General features: G+C 36.7%; 1 protein-coding gene across 8 annotated transcripts in view; it reads right to left on the bottom strand.

Annotated features, from left to right (window-relative positions):
* DGKH (diacylglycerol kinase eta) overlaps window positions 1-18,374 on the bottom strand; it is a 154,169-nt gene that overhangs the window by 59,829 nt on the left and 75,966 nt on the right. For all 8 annotated transcript variants that reach the window (XR_005128304.2, XR_005128303.2, XM_037526941.1 and 5 more), the window contains 8 exons: window positions 14,931-15,035; window positions 14,534-14,666; window positions 10,787-10,893; window positions 10,137-10,262; window positions 5,103-5,205; window positions 3,873-4,032; window positions 2,119-2,227; window positions 1,858-1,997 (listed from right to left, as the gene is read on the bottom strand). Coding sequence is in view for 6 of the 8 variants with exons in the window: in XM_037526941.1 (XP_037382838.1) it covers window positions 1,858-1,997; window positions 2,119-2,227; window positions 3,873-4,032; window positions 5,103-5,205; window positions 10,137-10,262; window positions 10,787-10,893; window positions 14,534-14,666; window positions 14,931-15,035 (983 nt within the window). In the remaining 2 variants the exon portion in view is untranslated. The remainder of the gene's footprint in view (window positions 1-1,857; window positions 1,998-2,118; window positions 2,228-3,872; window positions 4,033-5,102; window positions 5,206-10,136; window positions 10,263-10,786; window positions 10,894-14,533; window positions 14,667-14,930; window positions 15,036-18,374) is intronic.

Below are 18,374 nucleotides of genomic sequence, written 5' to 3'. Positions count from 1 at the left end.
GGAATAGATCCTGGAGTGCATCTTAGAATGCCATTTCTACTACTTATTAGCTATGTGGCAAAGATAACATAAAATGTCATGAACCTTATTTTACCTATAAGATGGAGATGGTTAACACTAGCTATCTCTGGTATGGAATGCTGATTAAATGAGCTAAAACTTTATCAGGAAAAGCACTAGAAGTGGCAGGCAGGCAAAAAATATTCATCATCCTTAGCCCCCTCATCTCTACAAGTCTCAATTTCCATCTTTGTAAAAGTCATAAAGATGCTTTTCTTAGCCACCTCACAATGGTGTTTTGAGGATGAAATAGATTTCTATGAAAAGCTTATACAATATGGAGTATTATTAAGCAGCAGTGTTTAGCCTTTTCTTCTTTACAAACAATATTCTTAATTTAGTAAAGAAAATATAAGAGCAAAGTATTCTTATGTTTCTAATATTGGTGCTGGGTTTTTAAATCCCTTTTGATTTTTTTTTCTGGTGTGTTTTGCAAGTCTGTACCAAGGAATTTTACCATCGGGGCACTGTTTCTCTGTTAGCCACCTGGAAAGTTAATTTTTCTCAGACACAAGGGAAAAGCACACATCAAGGGGAGAGGAAATATCTAGCAGCATTTCCTTGGATGCAGTCACAGTGGTATTTAAATTTGCAACAAAAAGTAATTTCTGGTAAGCACAGAATTGGGCTATTGGCTCAGAAATCAGCTCCAGGATTTTTTATATACTGGAGACTGAATGTACTTTATGCACCCAAATTACTGGGGCTATCCCTCTCATAAACAGTTTTGGATAAACACAGACAAATGCTCTACAGGCAAGCTCTCTTTTAAAATATTCTGTCAGCAAGAGACTCAACCATTACAACATTACCTTATGACAGGCAAGGTTACAATTAATTAGGTTAGAGCTCATCTTAGAGTAATTACATTTTAGATTGGTGGCTCCCTGATGAGATTTTCTTTTTTTTCGGGAAGAGTTCCACAGATGGCTAATTCTATCAAAGTTGTTTTGATTCATGCTAGCTCAAGTTTATAATGATATTTTGACATTTGTTTTCTACTCATGGAGAGTAGAGGTGGGGGTAGAGGTAGGGGGGAGGGGTGTTGCTGCTTACTGCCTGTTCTGTACCCCATTGTTTCCTCTACCCCAATTCTGAACACCTCCTCTCTGATAATCATGGTGCACACAATGTGATTTCTTTATATGGGGGAGGTGGTATTTAAAGAGAAAGCAGCTAAGAGATGTGATGGAGGATACCATTAACAAAGCGGTGAGTTCCTTCATATGAACTTGTCTTCCACATACTTTCCTCTCCATGGGAAAGGATTATCATTGTTTAGTATTCAGTTCTTTGATTCAATTATTTCCTAATGTGCATAATTAATAAGAGCTATTTTAACAAATCTAAAGTTTATATGTCTTTCTTAGTTTTAATGAAATTACAAGAAGATGGAACCATATATATATATACATATATATTATACTCATATACAATACATATATATAATACTCATCAGTGCCCTCACCCCATCACAATTAACTGTTTAACCTTTCTGACCTGAACATAATTAAAAGTAATTCAAATCCAACACAGAATTCTGTCTTCAAAATAATGGGTTTGCTGAACTAGTTTTTTCTGGCTATTTTTTTCTTTTACAATTCACCTTTAAATGAACAAAACATATCTGAGTGTCTACTTTGAGTTAGGCTCTGTTCTAGACCTCAGGTGTGAAACTGTGGACAAAACAGGAAACTTCTGCCCTCTTGGGCATAATTATAGTCAGCAAATTTTAAATGATCAAAAAATGACTTCAGCATAACTTTTCAATCTAGTTTTAGAAGAGAATTTGTTTACCTGTCCAACATCTTGGTGCTGGCTCGTTCCAACTTCTCTAGTATCTGAGGAAGTTGGGTGTCATCATCATAGGAACCTCCCCAGCCAAGAACCCGAGCAAGGTCATTGCCTGTCCCTAAGGGCAAGACTCCCAGCTGACACTGAAAGAGAGCAGAGCAAGGAGAGCTCAGGAGGTTAAGCAGGGACTCACATTTCTGTACTTCTCTGTCAGCAGGTTAGTATGCATGAATGTTAATATGCATTAAAGGAATTAGCACTTGCCTGTTTATTCAAGTTGAGTTTATCAATTTCTGACAAAACCCAACCTACACTTCCATCTCCTCCACAAACAAGAATCCGGAAATTGTCAAACTTCTGGAATAATCTTAAACTGAAAGAAAGTAAGAAGTATTTTATTTTAGCATAAATAAATAAAAATCACTTTCCCCAATTCTTTGTTTTTCTATATTTATTGGTACTTCTGTTCAGATTAAACATAAAAACACTTACCTGATTATTAATTACACTACAAAGTTAATTGGAGTAAAATTTACAACTCAAGAAAATCCTTAATACTAAGAATGAAGTCAATTTATTTTAAGTAGAGATGGTGATAAAATTAGGAAGAAAAAAATTAGGAGGAAAAGAAAGTGAGAAATGAAAAGAAAAAAAAGCAGAACCCAAATAAGATCAAAAAGTAAGTGATATAATATAATGATAATAGTGATTTTTCTCTTCCTATTACAATGATATGCTATTTCCATAAGAATGACTTATTACAAACCAAGGGTCAGGAATCTAGGACACAGATGCTATTGTGTAGAACTCCAGGCAGTTCTTAAATGACACCCACCAAATCTTGCCAACAGGAGGAAGAAAAAACAGAATTGGGAGCATGAATGAGTGTTAGCACCAAACAAGTACTTCTAATTCCCTTCTCTTCAGTCCTCCTACTTCTATCTTCCTTCACCTCAACTTTTGACACATTCCACCTCCTGAATATACCTTGTACATTCACAATGTGATGTCTTCAAGAAAAATCATAAATATACACTATATATGTATTAAAAGTGCCTCAAGGTATAGTTCCCTCATTGAAAATACTGTTTAATTCCCACCCTTCCTAGATTTTTAGCTATAAGACATCCTCCAGAAAGCTGAAACAACTAATAAAAGGATTTCTTTGTCATTTATGTGAACTGAATCTGACATCCTTGAGGAATTAGCCTTAAAACCCACGATGGTACTATGTTTTTTGCTCATAGTTGATTATCTGCATTATATATAAATCAATACTAGTTGTAGGAGCTTGGATTATTCTGCGTCTTTGCCTTCACTTTTCTGTGCCCTTCAAACAGAGTACGAACAGGGAAAGTTTGAGACAAGGAACCTTTCCTGGCAAAAGTCCTAGTATGAGGAACTATATATACACTTGCTGAAAACACCAATAGATACTAGGCTTAGATCAATCAGCTATAAACCTGAGGCCTCCCCTGATTCTCCCTGATCCCCCACACATTAACACATTCCCTGCATGTCTTCTTGCTTCTTTGACTTCTTATCTTCCTCTTGATTCTAAATAAATACGAGGCTGTCCTTGGACTGTACCTTGATTCACCTTTATTAAGGGAGTTTCTTTGGCATAGCCCTCAAGACTTCTCATTGTCCCAACGCACTTGAATTCTGAGCAATCTTTTCTCATCCTGTGCCATATGTCCTAAAGTGACAACCAATCTTCCATGCAAACCATTTTCTAAAGTAACTTTGTATACAAAAGATTATCTTCGTTAGACCTAAGCATACTGTGAGTATTGTTCAGCGTGGGATATATTCTAGATAGAACATTTTCTAAACAAATTTTGGAATTTCTAGCACAACAATGATAGAAATCAAAGATGTTGTGTTGAAACTTATAATTAAACATAAAAGAAGGAAGGAGTGGGAAAATAACACAGAAATGTCTAGATGAAACGCCAGACATATTTCATGCTCAGCGCTACACATTATTCAAATGAGACTTATCAAAAATAAATTACCCTAAATGAGGACCTCCATTCATTAAGTCAAACACCTGAGCTGGATTTAGTAACTGTTTGAATCGCCGGAGGAACTTTACTCCCTGATTATCTCCACTCTTAGAATTGACAAAAACCAATAGAGGACTAACACAGAATGAAAATGTTGCTCTACAGAAACCTGAAAAAAAAAAAAAAAGGTAAGATCAATATTTACAGTTCTCTCTCTTAAACTATTAACAAAAATTAGAAAAAAGAAGACAAGTTCATAAGAATAGAGAAACTTGTTCATTACTTTAACAATGTTATCATTTAGTCTCTCAAATTAATGTTTATTTATGTGCAAATAATATAGAACTTAACTTTTTATGTATGTCCTACAATTAAAAATCATAGAATGATTTTTAAATTGATAAAAATGTTAGTCAATGACAATTTAATACATGTCATGTGCCTTAATAATACTTAACTGTAAGAAAAACCAATCACAATCTATCTGTTCTCACTTCTTAAAGAATTCATGTTCATAATCGGTATTATAAAATATTTTAACTTCTCCTTAGTAAGGCTTGAGAAAGTATTTTAAAATTTATTAAAAAACAACAGAAATTTGATATATCAGGATTTGGGGGGTTGTTAATAATGCAAGTTTAAAAAAATTCACTTCTTTCGAGGCTTATATCCTGATAGCTATGATATTACCAACATAATTTATATAAAAAGTTTGAAAAGCATACATTAATAACAGTGTTAGAGAAAAATCCTTTAGTAATATGATTGCTTAGAAGGAAGCTATTACTATGCAATCCAAAAGGCGTGTTATAAAAGATTCCTTAGCTCTTAACAAAGTTGAGGATTCTAGAAAAGTGAATGAATTTATAAGTATGTAAATTCTTGCGATGAAACTTAAGAAAAACAAATTTCAATAAGAGCTATGTTAATGGGCAGTATCAATTATGGAAGAAAACAATAGTCACAAAGATTAAATTTGGATTTCAGTACAGATAATGATCTTATTGTATATGCTTAACTGTCAGATCTAAAAGTCTCATACAATATGTCAGTAGCAATGTTAAACCAGTTTTAAAAGATTTATGTAAAAGGTAAAGGTTTATTCAGTGATTTCAATGGAATTATCATATGAAGGCTGATCAGAAAAGCAACTACAGCTCTATTTCTTCTAGGAAAAAAAACATACAAGTTAACAATAAATACACTAGAAATATACATACTTACACTACCATTACATACCATCAGAATCGGTGCTGTTTAGTGCAATTGGAGGTATGATAGACACTTTACACTGGCCAAGTGGACATACAGGATGGTACAAATCTTTGCAGGCAGTATGTACCTAAAAGTAAGCAAATGAATTATCAACATTCATAAAAATATGGCCTCCCTGGTGGCACAAGGGGTTAAGTGCAACGCTGTGAGGCTGTCCGCGGCCTCTGCAGCGTGAGTTCCATCTCCGGCCAGCCAGGGAGATTCCCACATGGTGCAGCAGACTTCTCCTGTCTCGCCCACTGTTCCCCTCAGCAGTGTATTTCAGTCAGTCTGGCTGTTCTGTTCCCCACTGTCTCTTGTGAATCCTCTTACCCCCCACCCCACACCTCTGGCCTGTACTCCAGTTCTCATATAAATAAATAAATCTTAAAAAAAGAATAATAAAAATAAACCTGTGTTTTATTACAAATTATACCGAAGGAAGTCATCACTGGCTATTAACTGCATCACAAGATGTTCAGTAATTCATAAACTACTTTAATGACACAATAGTTCATGTCCAAGGAATGGTTTAATCATTTTGGAGATGGGAATTTGACTTGGTTTATGCAGCCTATTTCATGTTTATCTCAGGCAAGTAGTATATAATCAACAAATACCTGGCAATGGCAAGGAGAGAGGAAAGAAGTGAAAGGAATGCAGACAGAGGGAAGAAAGAGGAAGAGACAATCTGAAGAAGAGAGAGAGGAGGCGGGAAGCTAACTAGCATATATCAATAATACTGTCGGGAAAAAAACGGGTGACATCCATCTTTTATAATTCTTACAGAACTTAATGAAAATAAATCTGAATTTGTCCACTCTATAGCGATACTTTGTATTCGTATATCTTTTTTAACATTTTTGTGTAAGTATAGTAATATATGTAGTTATAATTTTCATGTTATTATAGTTAAAATACATCCAAGCTTATTTTCTCAGCTAGAGAGTCTTTAAATGTTTTAATCAGTAAAGTAGCCACTTTATTAAACACTTATTTAACATGGTCTTATTTCATTAACCTTTTAGAAAACTGGAATTTACTTTTAATATGATAAATTTAATTTAGTAATATTGGTTTACAACATGATATTTGTTTTAGAGGTTACAGAGTCAAATCATTTCAACTGTATGTTTTCATATAAAGCCCACTACCCAAGTCCCAATAACCCTCCACTATGTTCCCTTGGCCTTCTCCCTCCCTCTCCCACACCCTGCCACTCTACTCTTCTGGTTGCCTCAGTTTTATAGTCAGATGTCAAGGATTTGTTATTGATTTGGTTTTGCATGACCCTTTTTTGTTTCTCTTTATTCCATGTGTAAGTGAAGCCATCCAGTACTTAATCTTTGTCCTCCTGACTCATTTCCTTTAGCATTACTCTTTCCAGTTTCATCCATGTTGTCCAAATGTAAGAGTTCATCATTTTTTTACAGCTAAGTAGTATGCCATTGTGTAGATCACATTTTTCTAATCCATTCCTATGTCCTTTGGCCCTGAAGTTATCTCCATAACTTGGTGATTGTAAACAGGCTACAGTGAACACAGAAGTGCCTGTATTCCTTCCAGGTAGGGTTTTTGTATCCTTTGGGAATGGAATTGTTGGGTCCTATGTCAGATCTATTTTTAAAATTTTGAGAAACCTCCATGCATACTGTTTTCCATAGGAGCTGACTAGTCTCCAAAGGTTACTTTTTCTCTGCGTCCTCACCAAAACCTGTTTCTTGTCTTTTTAATATTGGCTTTTCTCATAGGTATGACATGGTATTTCATAGTTTTGATTTGCATTTTCCTGATGGTAAGTGATAATGAACATTTTTTCATATACCTATCTACATGCTTTCTTTGGAGAACTGTCTACTTAGCTCTACTGCTCAACATTTTTTATTTGGTTCGTTGTTTTCTTTTTGTTGAGCTGCATGAGTTCTTTACATATTTTGGATATCAGTCCTTTGTCAGAGGCATGGTATCCACATATTTGCTGGTAGTCGTTTATTTTGCTTTTGTTTACTTGACTTTGTAGTGGAGCCTCCAAAGACATCCCTGAAGCCAATGTCATGGAATAATTTGGCCTATTTTTTCATCAATGTACTTAATACTTTCGGGTCTTAGCTACATGTCTAGTACATTTTGAGTTAATTTTTGTGTAAGGTGTCAGATGATGATCTAGTTTTATTCTTTAGCATGTGGCTGTCCAGGAAAATTGGTATGTTAATTAAACGCATACTTATCAAAACTTTTGAGAAAACTAAAATTGAATAGTGATTCTTGTTCTGCTGATAATCTAATTTTGGACAGTTTCCTATTAGGAATTAGAATAACAATTCAAATGGATTTTAGAAAAATGAGCATGCACAACTGAAAAAGGCTTTTTAAAAGTATGAAAATCATAGAACAGAAAAATATTTAAGACAATTTTAATTTAAAAAAGCATAAGATAAAATTGTATCTTCACAGAAAAGATAGAGCTACATCTAGAGACTATATAACAGCTAGAAAAAATAGGCATTTACTCCTTTGGGTTGTGGAACTGTGGTTTGTTTTGGTTTGTTTTGGTTTCAATTAGATGACTATTTTTTTTCTAAAAATGGAGAAAACCTGGGCCGCCCCGGTGGCGCAGCGGTTGAGCGCTGGGTTGCGAAGCTGCCTACAGCCTCTGAGCACCAGTTCGATCCCCGGCTGCTCCCCAGCCATTGGAGGGGGGTCCCGCATAGCGCGCAGACCTCTCCTGCCGCCTGCTGCTCCCCTCAGTAGTGTACTTCGGTCCTTCTGCCTGCTCTGCTCCCTGCTCTGGCTCTGGTGAATTCTCTCACGCTCCCGTGCTTCTGACTGTACCCAGTGCTTGTATAAATAAATAAATAAATAAATAAATAAATAAATAAATAAATCTTTGAAGAAAAAAAAAAAAGAAAAAAGTGGAGAAAACCTGATTTTTATTTATTTTTTTTCAGATTTATTTATATAAGCACTGGGTACAGTCAGAAGCGCAGGAGGGTAAGAGAATTCACCAGAGCCAGAGCAGGGAATAGAACAGGCAGACTGAGGGAACAGACTGCTGAGGGGAGCAGCGGGCACAGAAGTAGAGGGCTGTGCGCCATGTGGGACCCTCACCAGCAGCCGGAGATCGAACTGGTGCTGCAGAGGCTGCAGGCAGCTTCACAGCCCAGCGCTCAACCGCTGCGCCACCGGGGAGGCCCTAGATGACTATTTTTACACACTAGATATTCCACTGTTAAAAAATAAGAAAAGACAAATGAAGTCCTAGAATTGGGGAAATAGACTTCAATAAATTTACAGAATAATAAAAATAACAGTAAATATATACATCAGTGATTATCTCCCCCCAAAAGAAATTTTAGGTGGGATGAAGACTTAAAATCTTGTTTATAGGTGCATACTTTTAAAATAAGGAATGACAAAAGGTGGGGGACTCCAGGGATTGGAGTTACATTAAACTCCAAAAAGGGAAACCTAGAAGGCTATATATTAAATCACCTATGGCTAGCAGAAAAGGGAACTTATGAAGAACAACAAAAGCATCAGGACAAAGTGAATCATGCTTGATTTTTTTTAAGAAACACAATGGAATATTACTCAGCTATCAAAATGAAAAACTCATGCAATTTTCAGCAACATGGATGGAGCTGGAAGGGATCATGCTCAGAGAAATAAGCCAGAAAGAAAAAGAAAAATACTGGATGGTCTCACTCATAGCAGGAATTTAGAAAACTTAAATAAGGGACCAGGAAAAAGACTAATTATAATAAAGTAAAAAATCAAAATCAATAAGCAACTATAAACCAGAGATACACTACAGGGGAGGAGATGAGAGTAGGATCAAAACAAGGGGGTTGGGAATTGTATGAGGACTATAGCCAAGATGAAAATGCATACATTGTGCAAAAATGAAAAATGATGTAAAAAATATATAAAATAAAGAAAAGAAACAGGGCCTCCCCTGGTGGCGCAGTGGTTGAGTGCTGGGTTGCGAGGCTGCCCGCGGCCTCTGCAGTGCCAGTTCGAAACCTGGCCACCGGTAAGGGTCCCACAAAAATAAATAAATTAATTAATAAATAAATTAATTAATTAATTAAAAGAAACATAGATTACCTACCTGGCTTCTAAAACACAGTAACCCCTATTTTATTCTATACCCTATGAGATTAATTTCATTGATTAAGGAATCAACATATCATTCATTTCTTACACTTGCCCGTCTATATCATATTATTAAAGCAATGTATTTTCCACTTTGGTGGGGAAGAGGGGGAGTTGACTTTCAAGACTCATAAAAAAAAAATTCATAAAAATCAGCCCCAATGCAAGGCAATTACTGTGGATGTTGGACAGCCCATGTACAGAGGACCACTCATAGTTATTGCTCCTCACCTTATTATTTAGCCCCACACCACCCCCTGATGGGACTGAGTCCACCCTCTGATTCCTGTGCTAATAATGTCATGCAGCCCAGCATAGTTGGGACCACTCCTTGCCAGAGGGGTCATGAAATACTTCATGAGCATCTCACTGCTTGCTTTCACATGAAAAGATGTTTTAAAATATTTATTTATATAACTTACATTTATATAACTTAAATTATATTAGGGCATGGCCTACTGAACTTGGTGTTCTGTCTGTCAGAGAAAACACTCAGGGTGATAGTAAAATTACATTCTGCATGTCAACCAAAATTTGGTGATGCACCAGAGAAGTGTGCAAAGAACACACACATGTTTTCTGTGTACAAAGAGCAAACCACCAAGTGTGGAAAAAGCTTAATGAGAAACAATGAAACTGTGGGAAAGAGGTTCTTAGACAAAGAAGAGCTACAAGAGCAAATAATACAAGCAAAGGGCATTTGAAAAAGGAACTAGACTGGAAGGAATACACCTTCAAAAAAGATGAACATTACAGTGGGTGTGTGTGCACGCAGGCGCCATACATTCTTTTGTTGCCTCTAAATCAAATAGATGAAAGAGTTACAAAAAGAGGCAAGAAAGGAAAATAATTATTAAGTCTTACCATTGTTTTACACCAAAGGCATTTCCAGTCTTGCAGACGGAGAACACTGCCACATGTTTTGTCACAGACAGCACATTTGGCGCTCACGGGCAAGTTGCCCTCAAGCCACTGGTGAGGCATGGCTACCTGTGCAGCAGGAAGAAAGGGCAGTCACATAAAACATACGGAGGACATCATTCCCATCCCAGGGGAGACACATCATTATTTCTTTCTCTGTGAATTCAATACCATGCATCATTCACGGCATCCACTCATTTATGCCACATTTATTGAGCATCTGTTATGCCATGAGCACTGCAGGGATGGACAGATTAAGTCAGACTAAATCCCTGCCCTTCAGGACTTGTAATATAGCTGAGGGGAAAAGCATGCAAAGGGATGTCTTCATTTGTCAGATAAGGGCTCTTGTTAGAACACCAGCCCAGCAGCACAACACCTCATCCCAACTCACATGTCCTGCAAAATTTAAGAGCTGAAGAAAGTTATGAAGGGTTGACTAAAAATGAATATTCATAATTAACTGAAACCTTCTTCATAATATTAATCCTAATAATGTACACTCCCACTTAGCTCTACTATGATTAGCCACAAGAACAGAAAGTAGGACAGAAGAGATGCTGGAACGAGAGCAGAGACAGAAGAGGGCTTACTCCATCCTCATCCTCTATGATGTCCTTCCCGACAGAGGCCAGAGTGGTCCATTTGCAGTTATTGGTTGCCCTCACTGCACATCTTTTGTGAGCCTTGAATTTACACACTGGAAAAAAAAAGTCAACCATTTCCAAATGAACATGTACTCAATGGTTAAAAAAAAACACACATGAAATTTTAAAGGGAGGGGGCAGAAGGAAAACAATATTTTAAGAAGTTTAAGTTACTCTTCAGTAGTAGTAATGATATTCTAAAAAGCTAACATAGCAAGTATTTATGAAGCACTTTTATCAAGGTACTTAAAAAGATTTCATGTATTCATGAAAGAAGAACAGAAAGGAAAAATACAAAAGACTTAGTTCTTAAGAAAGGAGATAAAATGCACACAAGCAAGACAAAGGAAAATAAAATTCAGTAATGCAGAGGAGCTGTTAACATTCTATTTCTTGATTTTTTTAAAAAGATTTATTTATTTATGCATACAAGAACTGGGGTACAGGACAGAGGTGCAGAGGGTGAGAGGATTCACCAGAGACAGAGTGGGGAACAGAACAGGCAGATCAACTAAAATACACTGCTGAGGGGAGCAGCAGGCGAGTCAGGAGAGGTCTGCTGCGCCATGTATCCCTGGCCGGGGATCGAACTCATGTTGCAGTGGCTGCGGATAGCTTCATAGGTTGCGTCTTAACCCCTTGTGCCACCAGGGAGGCCCATTTAAAAAAAAAAAAGATTTATTTCATTTTATGCATACAAGAGCTGGTGTACAGGTCAGAGATGCGGGGGGTGACAGGATTCACCAGAGACAGACTGGGGAACAAAACAGGCAGACTGACTGAATAAACTGCTGAGGGGAGCAGCAGGTGAGACAGGAGAGGTCTGCTTCACCATGTGGGTTGCTCTCTGGCCTGCCGGGGATTGAACTTGTGATGCAGAGGCTGTGAATTGCTTCACAGTGTGGTGCTTAACCCCCTGCGCTACCAGAGAGGCCCCATATTTCTTAATTTCTTAATTAAATGAATTAAATGTGATTAATCTGTGAAAATCCAATAAGCTGTACATCTCTGATATTTGCCTTTTTCTGTATGTGCAATATACTTGAAATTTTGGAAAATATCAGAAGAGTTTTAAAGTACAACTATATTAAGAAAATATATAGACATGGGAAATAGGTTGATGAGGGTACAGAGATGAGGCAGTCTTTTGAGAATATGTTGGGATGACTACACTATAATGTGAAAGAAAAGAAGATGGGATGTTCCCATTATAAGCATCACTAATTTTCTCTAGCCACACTATCACAAGGGATCCTATGAAACAGATAAGAGGAAACCAGCAAAGAAGCAGCAGCACATATATGAAAAAATGAAAAAACTGTAGTGTTGGAAAAATTAACCACTGCTTATGAATATCAGACCCTCACTACTACTAAACACAATTACCCTCCTAACGACACTAATCATCCAAGCATTACTGGGTACTGATGTTATGCTAGTTTCTGACTTTTCAGATATTTAAAAATAGAGATCATTACAGTGGAAATATAAGGGAAGTGTAACTACATTTCAAAACTAAGGTGACTGCTTTTTAGCTGATTTTTACATTTCTGCCAGTAAACTGAAATCTGAAACAACAGCTTAAACACTATTCTCTTTGAATTTTCCTAATTTGATGTAACATGTAAAACAACTAAGATTTCTATAGCCAAATGTTCGAAATGCTTTGGGTGTCATGAAAACAGTCCATAGCTGGGGTTTCCTTAGAAATATTAGCATATAGACACTGGAAATGTTTCATTTACCTGCTCTATTGTGTTCATTGTAAATACTGGAAGGCCTTCAAAATAACATCACATAATATTACAGACTTGGAAGGAGTTAAGTCATATTGGTTAATTACATCTTTCTTTACAATCATTCTCTAAATCTAAAAAAAAAATTAATGCTTTATTCAGATTTTCATTTTCATGAAATTTATTGCATCAAGCCATGATGCATTCTGTAATTCTTCCTTTGATAAATTTCCTACAGAGCAGTTATAAACTTTCATAATTTTTTGACTAAAAAAGTAGTTTTTTTAAATTGTATTTCTTAAATTTCATACTGTTTCTTAATGCTCAGATATAAATGACTATCATTCCCATTGAATAGGAGAGAAAACAAAAACCTAGAAGAGTTTATACTTCTCCTGGTCAGAATTTGCAATGTTCAAAGAGGAACTGGAAGCAGTGGATTTAACTGCAGAGCTCTAGTCTCAACGACTACGCTATAGCAGATTGAAGAGTTGAAGTAATGATAAATCTCAGATTTCATAATTTAAAAGTGAATTAAAACTGTGACTTTATTACTACTTTGTCACTTGATACAAAAAGCATATTCAAAATTATTTAATAATTTTGTATTAAGAAAGAAGCACTAATGGTGTGATTACTAAAATATGAAATTAAATAAATCTAAAGAAGCTATGACTTTTCTCAGTAATTACTAAAGTATTTGCTTGAAGTAGTCACTGCTCTTAAATTAAAAAATGAACCCACAAAATCCTATGAAGAAAACAACAGCATAGGCCTTACCTTTAGAAAACTTTAAGGAAATGAAAAAGTGTGGCATCATTTGTGACAGCATGGATAGAACAGAAGGGGATTAGGCGAAGCAAAATAAGTCAAAAGGAGAAAGACAAACAGCAGATGGTTTCACTGATATGTGGAAGATAGAAAAACAAAAGAAAGGGTCAGACACAACCACACCAATAACCAACCCTAGAAAACTGACTGTGAAATTGAGGCCAGGAGATGGGCAGGGAGAGGGGGCACAGTGGACTAGGGTGGAGGACTGTGGGTGCCATGGGTGGGTGTGGTGTGGTGTCATGCATCTGAGGAGGGGTGTCCTGTGCCTCTGAATCACATGCAATGCTGTTAACCAATATTACCTCAATAAAAACTAATTAATAAAATAAGAAGGATGGCATCATTTAAATTAAACATAACTGAAATAAAAGCAAACAGCCTTTAAAATAGTGCAATGCAGGGCCTCCCCTGGTGGTGCAGTGGTTGAGTGCTGGGCTGCAAAGCTGCCCACAGCTTCTGCAGCACCGGTTCAATCCCCAGGCACTGGCGAGCGTCCCACATGGCGCGCAGACCTCTCCTGCTGTGCCCACTGCTCCCCTAAGCAGTGTATTTCATCAGTCTGCCCGTTCTGTTCCCTGCTCTGGCTCTGGTGAATTCTCTCACCCTCCCGCATTTCTGACTGTACCCAGTGCTTGTATAAATAAATAAAATAAATCTTTAAAATAAAATAGTGCAATGCAAATAGTTGTTGGAAATTCTACCAAAAGAACATAGTGTGCTTACATAAAGGTTGTTTTTTCTCCATAACTAATCAGATCAGAAAAAGACAACTAGATCACTAGAATGATAATGATCTATCCAGTCCAAAGTATTCTTTTCAAAGGTAGTTGGTAGTGCCTCAAGAATGAAATGCTACATTCTAACTTATACTTCCCTTCAAGTGATTTTATATGATCTTTTCCTGAACAAAAACATTTTCCAATGTAGTCCTATGTGTGCAGAGCTCCATTTCTAGCTACACTCAAACTCAGACACTATGTTCCTGCTGAGACTCTCCCAAGGTACAGCTGACAGTCAGTTTTCCTGTGGTGGTGCTGCCCTGCTCACTTCCAGAAGCCCAGCTGGCAGCGTGTTACCCTGAGGTCAGGGCAGAAGCAGTGCCCAGGCTGGGTGCACACAGTACCTTCGCAGGACAGGCCGTGGGAAGTGACTCCGGAAAGACTCTCCCTGCACACGTTACAGAAAGTGGGTCGGGCGTGGGAGCAGGCGTACCAGTTATGCATCCCTGAGAAATGTTCCACATTAAACTGGGCCACCTAGGAAGGAGATGATAGCACAGATTTGCCAAACAAGAGGGCAAGATTACAGACATTTAACTGTATGGAATGTATAGGATTGTGTTGAAAATTTCAAATCTGTAATATTTTAAATTGGTTTAAAGAGAAGTCTTTATCAGGTTTAAACAATTTGCTGAATGAATGTACACATACTTTAAAAATTTTTTGGGCGAAAGTAGCTTTCCCTCTTCAGTAAACATCTATTCTCTAAGAACACAAGAGACAGAAGAGATGCTGTTTTACCTCGTAAGGTTCTCTGGTCTGTACAGACTTCAGTGAGCTGATCCAATCCTCCATCTCCTTTCTGTTCTCAGCACATAGCATGAGTCTTCTGAATGGAGTGATTATCTGAAAGGGATAATTCAATCTACTGATTGTTACTAACTAACAAGAGAGATGATTTGAAAGCCTAACATCTTTTTGCAAGGTAATTGCATTTCTAATCTGAGTTCTTATTTGTTGATTAAGAAAGGAAGATTCTCAAGCACATAAACGAGTTTTTTCTTCTGAGTACGGTATAATGTGATTGAGGAAGGAAAAATTCTAGTCTTTTCTTGGATTTAATTTTATTGCTACTCACTGATCACACTTTTTCAGTTCTTTACCAAAGACTGTGAACCCAAATAAACAAAGTATTCTTATCATGGAGTATATCTGGAAAATTGGCTTTAGATATACTTCAACATAATTCATAGCAAGTTTAGAATTCATCCTTTTCAATATAAAAAATATATTTAAAATTGAAAATCAAATGAACATAATATTAAATGATTTCATAATTCACTTAAAATGGTATCAAGAATATTGTTATTAAACAACAGAGTTTACATATGATTTCCATTTTATGTCATCACCTACTTTAATATGATTTATATGAAGAATCCCCCCTTTGTGTAGAACCTCACTGTACTACCTTTCAGTGAGAGCAGAAAAGAAGAATTAGCATAAACATCCTCTGATTGGCTTTAAGAGAAGAAAATAAATGTGACTTTCATTTTTTCCATGTCACTAAAGAAGGAAAATTAATTACATTAAAAACATTATTTGTGACTTTCATTTTTTCCATGTCATGAAAGAAAGCAAATTAATTACATTAAAAACATTAAAGCAAGTAGAATGAATACTTCATGCTATTATAGCACCCAAAGTGCTTCAAAAAGACTTGAAAGAAGCCTTATTTGTGTGTGAATACAGTATTCTGGTTGTAATCTTAAAGTCGCTAAATCCTAAGCATTTACTACAAAGAAGGAACCATTTATTATGCAAAAAGAGCAGACTGCTATATTCTTGCCTAGAAACTATTTCCAAACAATAAATTGTGTATTTACCTAGCAAATAAGAAATTTTGTCAAGTTAAAAGTCATTTGATGAAGCAATAATCTACATATTGCATTAGTGAGATTTCTGAAGTCATGAAAAAGCAGTAATCATCTTTAAAAAAAGGGAACCCATACAGAGTAAACTGGCAAGCTTCAACCACTGCTACTCGATCTTAGAAAACAAGCCCATTACCCAAAACTGTTAAGATCAGCCCAATCTTAGCTACTCACCAGTCATTGCCGCCTTTCATTTATCATGAATTTAGGCTACACAATCCTTCCTGAAACCAAAAGGTCTTACTATCTCTGACAGGCACTCACACTTAAATACAGTTGGCCAGAAGTCACATGGTAGAGGAACACCAATCCTTCAGCTCTGGGTGTTTTGTTAATTGCATGAAACTGAAGCGAACCTCACTTTCACATTTTCTTCTGTTTTACACTAACCTCTTTGGATAAAGCTTATTAGCAGTTGGTCACTTCTCTTCCTGAATAAATAGTTAATGCAAAGAGCAAAGCCTCCTTCATTACTTAGGAGCCAAATGGATGCTTTATTGCTTCAAAATGTTTTTCTGGGACAACTCATCAAATGTAGCAGAGAGATACCATTAAATCATAATAGACTCCTGGCTCCAATGACCGCCATAGAGCTCCAGAAATCTCCAAGTTTCACTGAGCTGATGGTATAAATCTACTTATCTGAAAAACATCGCCTCTATCATTTCTTATTTATTTATTTAATATGTTATATGATGTGACTATAAAGATTTCCTCTCTGTCATTATGATCTTACAGTAGACAAGTATTATTCAGATAAATAAGGCAGCCTTGCTAATTTTATTCTATAATTTTGTTTTTTGTTGGATTCATTCTAAGTAAAGCAACATATCAGATGTTTTTAACTATCCTTAATGATTTTGTTTTTATTTTATTTTTTAAAATATTTATTTATGTATGCATACAAGAACTAGGATACAGGCCAGAGGTGCGGGGGGTGAAAGGATTCACCAGAGACAGAGTGGGGAACAGAAGAGGCAGACTGAATAAAATACACTGCTAAGGGGAGCAGTGGGCAAGACAGGAGAGGTCTGCTACACCATGAGGGTAGCTCCAGCTGGGGATTGAACTTATACTATAGAGGCTGTGGACAGCTTCACGGTGCTGAGCTTAACCCCTTGCACCACCAGGGAGGCCCTAATGACTTTATTTTTAGAAGTCATCAGGAATTCAATAAAAAGGGGAGGAGGATGAAAAAACAGCTTCTAATTTTCCTTCTAGCTTTTAGAACTACATAAATGCCTCAGTTCTAAAGAATTTCAGCAATATAATTTTATAACCTTATATGCTAAAATAAGAGTATACATTACCAATTTCTCCTTTTAATGAAATTTTATTTTATTTCATTTTTATATTTAAAGAGCAGATTTATTAGAAAAAAGGACAGACGACCTAATGACACTTGCACAGACACAAGCAGGCAGGAAGAGCTGCCCTGAAATGGACAGGTTTGCTAAGAGAGGCCTGCATGGTTGCAGGTGGGTGGCCTTGAGAAGAGATGCCTCCTCTGAGACAGGCCAGTGAAGAGAAGCCCTGGCATGGTACACTTATGGGCAGGCAGGATGCTGCTGCCCTACAGAAGGAGAGAGTTGGTGAAAGGAAGCACCTGCATAGTCACAGGTGGGCAGAAGGACTGCTACCCCTTTGTGGAGGCAGCATTAGGTTTTATCATCTTCTTTCAGTAGGGAGGGGCTCATCTTTGTGGGTGGATAGTTTGAATGAAAATTTATTTTAAAAGGGATAATAATAAGCAAGTAACTTTTAAGAATCAAAAGAAATTACAAATTATTTTGACTTACAGACTTTGTGATTAAGAAATCTGATTATAATTGTAGGAAGTAGGTATGAAAAAGAAGATCCCTCACAAATTAAGTGACGCAGAGATGTCTGGCTTTGTGGCCAGGGGGCCAAAAATACCTCAGCATGCATTCCAGCATTGTTTGGGCCCACTTGGAAACAAGGCTGAAGCACAGGGGAAGCCTGGGGTGTCTCCCATCCCTTCTAGAATAATCCCTCATGCGATTTTTAATGCTCTCAGTTCCCTCCCTATCTCTATTTAAATTCTCCTCATCCTGACATTTGTAGGAAAGGATATGATAGTCACAGTTGTTAATGGGACAAGTTCTGGCTGTACACGACACCACAGAGTTTCTCATATAAATCTTAATAGGAAAATTGTGGGGAGCAGTAAGCTCCAAAATTATTTGGTTTTTACTCTGAAAGTATATTGAACTTAGCTTTTTTATTATGACAGTTGCGTAGGATAGCGGAGTGGGAAGGATAGAGGCAATGTAGGGATGGGAATAGACCC

This window comes from Talpa occidentalis, unplaced genomic scaffold (assembly GCF_014898055.3).
Source record: "Talpa occidentalis isolate TD23 unplaced genomic scaffold, MPIMG_talOcc4v2.1 talOcc4.5, whole genome shotgun sequence".
NCBI lineage: Eukaryota > Metazoa > Chordata > Mammalia > Eulipotyphla > Talpidae > Talpa > Talpa occidentalis.
Note: the sequence above shows the minus strand (reverse complement) of the source record. Positions and strands in the feature narration are given on the sequence as shown.